An 8,237-nucleotide genomic window follows, 5' to 3' on the forward strand; every position below is an offset into this window, starting at 1 on the left:
AGCTTGTTGGAGTATTTCTGTCCTCAACTTTGTCAATTTTGAATTCCCACTTGTTCCTTGTCATATGTCTAAGCTTGTTGGAGTATTTCTGTATTTTGAATTCGCAGACTTGCAAATGGAGATACATAGCTATATAAGCTTTGGTGGTCAAAATGTTTTAGTTGTAGTTTCCACTTTTCAAGTGTAGCTATCACACACACACCCACACACACTATTTTCAAGAATCTTCAACTGATAGATAACCTCCACCTTTTGAAGCCATATCACTGTAAATTGTAAGTATGTCACTTTCATTTAAAGTGAAAAAAAACTTGCATAGTTCTACAACAGAGTAAAAAGTTCTCCAGAGTAATACACCATATGGAAAAACAGCACCATCATGTTAAAGACACAAAGTCTTAAAACCATATGAAAATGTTCAAAGCAAAAAGGAACTCAAAAATTTTTTTTTAAAAGAAAGTATATTATGCTAAATCTTTCTGAATTTACAATTTGGATTAACCTTTCATCAGACAATCTAAAGGTCACTGGCTTCCAAAGATATCCACCTCTTCCTCCCATGAACGAAAAGCGTGCTCTTCCCTGAACATTAAAGATAAGACAAAATATAAGTACATATTTCCACCTCAATAATAGCAGAATCATATTAACAAGACTGAACAAAAAGCTTCTTAATCCCATCAACAATAAATTCAAACCTTTTTAACCAAAAATTAAAATAAAAATAAAAATACTTACATCATTTTGCTAAAATGATTGCAATCCAATTGTTTATATAAAGTTATTTTTAAGCATATTTATTAATTAAATCTATTTCAAATAACTTCTTTATATAATTCATTTTTTGTCTTTAATTATATACAACATATATTTTTCTCCATCTAACTCATACTTCACCATAAGTTTGGGTTGCAACACAATGATTATCCAAATTATAAAAGCTCAAAAAGTTGTATTTAGTTTTTGCAATAATTATAATTTTTATTTATTTTTTATTTTTTATTTTTGTAATTTACCAATGTTGTTTGAAAACTATTTCATTGGCTCTATCATTAATAATAATAAAAAAAATTTGATATATATATATATATATTGAGTTTGAAGAGTTTAAAAATACTTAAATCCACCTTTTATTTTGACCTTCCAAATATATATAATGTTTATTGTGAATGCTAATATATAAATATATTATTTATGGAAAATTTTTGTTTTCTGTATTTATTCAATTGTATTGGCAATAGCAGCTCAATTTATTGTATTTCTTATAATTTTGTTTTTATTTGTTGTTTTTTTTTCTTTTTTGTAGAGATGGATGGAAGAAAATTAGTTGTGATTCAATCTTTTTGTTGGGGCTTTATGTTTATCTTTTTTACGTACATGTATGTAGCGTGGCAAAGGAGAAATGAAAGACGTGTTAGGAATAGAATAACTAGGAATACCGAATTGCGTACATCTTTTATAGATAGTTTGTTGGACAATGATGTCACTTGTATTAGTCAATTGAGGATGGATAGGAGAACATTTGTTATTTTATGTCGGTTATTACGCCAGGATGGATATGTGAAAAGAGATGGTACTGTTACATTGGAAGAGCAAGTGTGCATATTTTTGCACATAATTGCTCATCATACAAAAAACCGTACAATTATCAGTCGATTCTATAGATCAGGGGAGACAATTAGTAGATATTTCAATTCAGTATTGAATGGGGTGTTGCGCTTACATTCCATTTTGTTGAGGCATCCTGAACCTGTGTCGGATAATTGCTCGGATGATAGATGGAAAATGTTTAAGGTACGTATGTGGACTAGTTTGGTTATTAATTTTATAGTTAGATGACTTGTAGCATTATCTGACGTTAGTAAAATTGTTTGTGTCGTAGAATTGTTTGGGAGCATTAGATGGAACTTATATTAAGGTGAAAGTACCTGAAATCGATAAGCCAAGATATCGAACAAGAAAGGGTGAGATCGCAACAAATGTCTTAGGTGTATGTAACCCGAATATGGAATTTATATTTGTATTACCGGGTTGGGAAGGCTCCGCTTCAGATTCCAGAGTACTTAGAGATGCAATAAGTAGGCCAAATGGACTAAAAGTACCAACCGGTAAGACCAATCCTTAAATATTTCATCGAGTGGATTAACATTGCATAAACTAATAGGAGAAATTTTTCTGTGTTAGGTTGTTATTACTTAGTGGATGCTGGTTACACAAATGGTGAAGGATTTCTTGCACCATATAGGAGAACAAGATATCACCTTTCCGAATGGAGAGATGGTTGTGCACCCATAAATCATCAAGAGTATTTCAACATGAAGCATGCATCAGCTAGGAATATCATAGAAAGATGCTTTGGGGTTCTTAAAATGCGATGGGCAATTTTAAGAAGTCCATCTTTCTACCCAATTGCAACACAAATCAAAACCATTACTGCATATTGTCTGATACATAATCTGATTAGAAGAGAAATGACACTCGATCCTGGAGAAGTCGAATATGATAGGATGGAAAATGTGGACATTAATGAAGAGGAGGACATTATAGGATCAATTGCTTCCTCAGATCAATGGATGAATTGGAGAGATGAGTTAGCTAAGCAAATGTTTGGTGAGTAGAGAGGTCATCATGATTACTAGTTGATGGTTATGTAAAAAATTATGTTCTCACTGCTTATTTAATATTGTTTGTTAAATCTTTTGGATAATATGTATGAAGGCAAACTTATATTATATTAAGTGCAACATTTGAGATTTATTGTTATTTTGTTTGCATCTTGTTTTGATAATGTTGGAATCATGAAATGTTTACTTGAATAGCAATGAAAGCTGGAGGTAGCAGTAACAATAATAGGTGGGGTGAATCTAGGCGTACATGGAGTAGAGGTGAGGAAGAAGCTTTGCTGGTTCTTTTAGATGAAGTAGTAGCTAGTGGGCAACGTTGTGACATGGGAGCATTTAAACCTGGTACACTTAATATGATTGAGCGGCAACTGGCTGAAATGTGTCCTAACTCGGGATTGCGAGCAACTCCACATATTGAATCGAAGCTAAAAAAGTGGAAGAAGCAATATGGCATCATATACGACATGCTGAACAAAAGTGGATTTGGATGGAATGACACTCTTAAATGTGTGGAGATTGACAGTGACGATGCTTGGAAAGCATATGTGCAGGTTTTGACTTTGTTAGGAAAAATACCTTTATTAAATTTTGTGTTTCTTATCTTAAATATATAATGTTTTTACTAAATGATGGTTTTTTTTTATTTTAGAGTAATCCAAGTGCAAAAAGTTGGAGAGATAAACCTTTTTCCGATATATGAGAGGCTTGCTAATATTTTTGGGAAGGATCGGGCAACAGGACATGGAGCACAAACTCCAATTGATTTAGTTAATGATATAAATATGGAGCCTGACAATGACCAATTTGATGATGTGGGTTCTCCAATGTCTATGAATCAAACACATTGTCAACTGCCTACACAATCCCAATTAAGAGCTAAGAGGAAAGCTCAATCGAAGGATGTTGACGTCGTTAGCGGGTTAAACAATGTAGCAGATAAGTTTATTGATAAATTGGCTACACAGTTAGACAAGTTGGAGAAGTCTGATATCAACTATCCACAATACTTAGCTATGAAGCTTGACAGGTTAGGATTCCCTATTACTGACAATCTCAAAATCTCTAAGGCAATAAGATCGGATCCATTGAACGTTGAGGTTTTCAAGATTATTAAAACCGATGTGCAGAAGATTGAATTTGCTCGTGGATTTTTGGATAACTAAATTAGTATTGTTGTGGATTATATATTTATGGATATGTATGAGAGGATGACAACTATAAACATTTGGAATTGAAACTTATGGACATATATTGTAACGTATTGAATGTTGGTTTCTAATTATGCATGCACGGATAATTTTATTATTATGTGTTATGTTTTAGAATATTAACATGTACTTTATTGATTTGGTTAGTTGTTATTTTGTTTAATAATATTACTATATTATATTGTCATTTATTATTATATGCAGGAATATTGAATGGCAAAGAGAAGGGTTTATGTTGTGTTTAAAGGTCGACAACCAGGGATATATAATTCTTGGTCTGAATGTCATCAACAAGTGCACGGATTTACAAATAATTTATATCAAGCCTATAATACAATTGAAGAAACTGAAATTGCATATGTTGAGTTTGTAGAACAAACAATGAGGAATCGTAATGAAGCAAATCCAATACAAAATACCACCACCGTACATACACGTGCTCAATTTCACAATGAGTGGGGTAATGATTTTGTATTAGGTTGCTTAGTTGGCTTACTATCAATAGGTTTATTTACTTATTTCTTATATAATTAGATTATCCTTGTAAAATCCAATATATATATACGGATGTCATATTTGTTAAAAGTGCAACTACATGTGACATTTATTTATATATCTATATATCTATATGTATGAATTGAAGATAGATATTTTTATGCTATTAACAAGTTCTTAATTAAATATTATGTCAATTTTTTTATTTGTATTTAATTGTTAATCATGATTAGTAATTTTATTTTAATTGGTTTTGAAAACAATATTTTAAGTAGTTTATGGGTGTTAAAAAAAAATTACAAATGTATTATAAATATCATTAAATTATTTTTATTATTAATTAATTGAACATATAAATATCTATACAAAACATATTAAATATAAGTAATAATAAAACTTTAATTAAATATAATATTTAATTTTTTTGTAAATATAAATATAATTTTAAATCTTTTCATATATAACAAAATAAATACTATAATTATAAAATAATCCAATCCAGTCCGATCCTGCACCAAACATGGGACAACTAGTCCAACATTCAGTCCAGAACTATACCAAACACAGTACTGCACTATTCGATCTTGTCCGATCCGAACCTATCCTGTCCGATCCGGACCTATCCTGCGTACCAAACGAGCCCTTATTGGCCGGGCTAAGTTGACTTTATTGTACAGTGCACTTGTAACAGGGCCGACTAACGGAAGGGAACTTCCTGATTGGTATAAAACGTGAATAACGTTTTCAAGCAAAACATAATGTTAAAACTTTTATCAAAATAATAATAATAATAATAATAATGTTAAACCTTTTTTTTTTTTTTTGAAAATAACTTAATGTGAAAACTTATAGAGAATGAAAATTATTCTGACATTTTTGTATTTTTACGAATTCCATGAACCTCTCTCCTAAAACAAAAATAATTTAAACCAACATTTATTTGGTTAGTCACTAGCTAGTTGAGTTAACAAACGAAATATTTTTATTTATAGCACATTAACATTTCTAAACATCAAAATTAATCTTATAGAATAGAATTAATAGAAATAATTCCAAAAAAAAAAAAAAAACCTCTTTCTTTATTTTAGACCCATCACTATTACAAAGATTTTCGTTACTTTTATTTTTAAAGCTCATTATTTATTTCAAACTACTAATCAATTTAAAAATATTATAGAACATTATTTTCTTATTATCTTATAATTTGTTCTAATTATAGTTTTATTCATTTTTTAAAAAGGGAAGTTTATGTAGTTTTAGCAAAATATAAGAAGAAAGAGAGAGAGAGAGAGAGAGAGAGAGAGAGAGAGAGGCAAAACAACTTAATGGAAAGTCAATACTGCTTGATGAAAGGGCAAAACAATTATTTTTAATGGAAAGTCAATACAGTTTGCATGAAGAGGATATCAATATAATTATTTTAGGTTTGCGTAATATTGAAAAAATACATGGATGGTCAACGCAATTTTCCTAAAAATAAATAAATAAACGTTATCGTATTATATGCCCTTAAAAAAATAGTTTAGATAAAAATGATCACATTTAACAAGTAAAGAAAACAATTATTGAATTAATTAAGGGTTTAGAATTACCAATTACACATTCAATGAGATAATTCCACATTACAAATAAGAACTAGAACACTCAAAAAAAAAAAAAAAAAGAAAAAGAAAATCTTTTGGGTATTGCAACAAGCAATCTAAGTGCTTCTGGGGAGAGCATAGGAAGACAACACAGACAAAACGGCAGTGCACACGAATGCGAAAAAAAGCATACTACATGATGCGTACGCCTTGTCGTAAAAATCATGGAAGTATAATTCCGAGGCATCAAACAATTGCTTCATATCTGCGGTCACACCAAATCCTGCTGCTGCACCTGTGGCTAGCATATACGACATTATCTGCCACACCAAAAGTGTTTGATTAATCTTTGTAAAAAAAAAAAAAAAAAAAAAAAAAAAAAAAAAAAAAAAAAAAAAAACAAATTTGGAAAAATAGTAATAATAATAGCATTCATTTATAATATCAGAATATATAATTGGGTGCGTAAAATCATATTTTTAAAATATTTGCTGGTTTTTTAATTTTCAGCTAAAAAAGTGAATTAGGGTAATTTTATATCTTCTCATAATTAATTAAATTATTACGTACCTTGTCCCCATAAAAGTCAAATAGAATGTTGCTGTCGCTGCCATTTATAACTTTGAAGACTGAGAGTCCCACTTGCAAAAGAGTATACGCCGTCCCAAAAACGATTGCTGCTAGCACATATCTGCAAATCATATTTCATAAGATTTAGCACCTTAATTAAGTTGGTTAATGTTCATTAATTTATTCACATTAGGAAGAGTTTGACACACACACGCACATATATATAGACATAATTATATTAAAAAAATTAAGTTAATGAGGGACCAGATTGAGCTACCAATTATCTCATTTAACAAAACGGGCCAGATAATAACTAAAAGAGATTTTTCTTGTCTTTCAAAATATATTTATACAGAAGTTAAATCCACAATTCAACAAAAATAAAAGGCAAACTTAAAAGAATTCAAAGTAATTCTAAAAGTCTTTATACATTCATGTATAGTTTTGTTCTTCTCAAAACTAGATCCTAAATTAAAATATAGAAAATTTGTAATGTAATATAAACTTAGATGTGGTTATCACCTTAATAAATAATTAAAAGTTATAAAATTACTTTCAAAAGTGAGAATTTTTTGTATTTATTTTATTATTATGATTTCCACAAACAAATTAATAGATAACTATCGAAATATCATATATATATATATATATATATGTATGTATATAATTTTGATATGAAAAGAAATTTATAAAGAGAGATGTATAGAATAGCCATCAATGATGGTTAAATTATTAAAATCATGTAGATCTGACAATTATAAATGTTGTTTCTCATAATTTATTTTTATAAATCCTTTACCATATCATTTTTTATATATATGTATATATTATGAATCCTATTAACTTTTTATTTTGTGTGTTTATGTAAATATGAAAAAATTAAAATATCAAAGCATAAATAAAAGAAAAACCAAAAATATAAAAGCAAACACAGTTCATGAATTGCTAACTTGTAGGAATAAACATCGGAAAAGCGAAGTCTTACAGAACCATCACTAACTTCGATTGTCTTTGTATTGGTGGTGAGGACTATGAGTGATATTAACAGAAGAACCAGCGTAAAAATCCTCAATACAAGACTGCAAATGCTTGAAGTTGCAGTTTGTGCCATCTTTCTTAATTGCTTCTCAATTCAGACAATTAAGTACTATATGGTTTCAATCTCAAGCACGTCTACTTTTGCAACTCCAAACTAGGCCTTTTTATAAGCAAATTGGTCAATCCAAAACACATTCCTTAGTTTTCTTTTGTTTTATTTATTATTCGTATGAAATTAATATTTTATTGGAAGCATAGTTGGAAATTTCTTGGGCAATTTACCATAGCCTCGTATACCGCCAATACCTTGTGGACTCAATGTAGTGAGTTTACTTTGAAAAAATGATACACTCATATCAGATCGTGCTAATTTGACACGAAAGAGATGGCGAAATATTGATATAAAACAAACAATTTGAGAAGAAATTACGGTGGTTCACTGACTTCATTCTTTGGCAACATATGTGTGGTCAAAGCCCGATTGCATTTAATTTATGAATTATATTACAAAAATAACATAAAATCAAACATTGAATATTAACGGTATTTAAGATGGACAATGGCATCCATATATATATATATATATATATATATGTATATAGTCCGTCTATGGTGCGAACGGTTCTCATGCGGATTATAGTATTGGTGATAGTTTTTCATAGTATTGGTGACGAAACATTGAATATTAACTGTATTTAAGATGGACAATGGCATCCATA

At 29.5% G+C, this 8,237-nt stretch overlaps 2 protein-coding genes across 2 annotated transcripts; one reads left to right on the top strand and one right to left on the bottom strand.

The window, feature by feature from the left end:
• Positions 1-1,377: 1,377 nt before the first annotated feature.
• LOC112491399 (protein ALP1-like) lies at positions 1,378-3,473 on the top strand. Its single transcript, XM_025072984.3, has 5 exons — positions 1,378-1,794; positions 1,883-2,108; positions 2,185-2,610; positions 2,820-3,175; positions 3,274-3,473. The coding sequence occupies exons 1-5, from the start codon at positions 1,378-1,380 to the stop codon at positions 3,322-3,324; spliced, it is 1,476 nt and encodes a 491-aa protein (XP_024928752.3). The 3' UTR covers positions 3,325-3,473.
• Positions 3,474-6,012: 2,539 nt separating this feature from the next.
• On the bottom strand, positions 6,013-7,628 carry LOC107413493 (CASP-like protein 4D1). The gene is made up of 3 exons (XM_048470741.2): positions 7,431-7,628; positions 6,481-6,601; positions 6,013-6,230 (listed from the first exon to the last, which is right to left on the bottom strand). Exons 1-3 carry the CDS (start codon positions 7,589-7,591, stop codon positions 6,027-6,029), a joined length of 486 nt encoding a protein of 161 aa, XP_048326698.2. The 5' UTR covers positions 7,592-7,628; the 3' UTR covers positions 6,013-6,026.
• Between the last annotated feature and the right edge of the window lie 609 nt (positions 7,629-8,237).

The sequence above is a fragment of the Ziziphus jujuba genome, chromosome 8 (genome assembly GCF_031755915.1).
Source record: "Ziziphus jujuba cultivar Dongzao chromosome 8, ASM3175591v1".
NCBI lineage: Eukaryota > Viridiplantae > Streptophyta > Magnoliopsida > Rosales > Rhamnaceae > Ziziphus > Ziziphus jujuba.

What these genes read in the sequence shown, in the direction of transcription:
- LOC107413493 (XM_048470741.2), bottom strand. Translation starts at nt 7,591, where the DNA reads ATGGCACAAACTGCAACTTCAAGCATTTGCAGTCTTGTATTGAGGATT. An exon ending in TCCGATGTTTATTCCTACAA is followed by an intron (nt 6,602 to 7,430) that starts GTTAGCAATTCA and finishes TATGATTTGCAG; the next exon opens with ATATGTGCTAGCAGCAATCG. An exon ending in TTGACTTTTATGGGGACAAG is followed by an intron (nt 6,231 to 6,480) that starts GTACGTAATAAT and finishes TTGGTGTGGCAG; the next exon opens with ATAATGTCGTATATGCTAGC.
- LOC112491399 (XM_025072984.3), top strand. Translation starts at nt 1,378, where the DNA reads ATGTATGTAGCGTGGCAAAGGAGAAATGAAAGACGTGTTAGGAATAGA. An exon ending in TGGACTAAAAGTACCAACCG is followed by an intron (nt 2,109 to 2,184) that starts GTAAGACCAATC and finishes TTTCTGTGTTAG; the next exon opens with GTTGTTATTACTTAGTGGAT. An exon ending in CTTGGAAAGCATATGTGCAG is followed by an intron (nt 3,176 to 3,273) that starts GTTTTGACTTTG and finishes TTTTTATTTTAG; the next exon opens with AGTAATCCAAGTGCAAAAAG.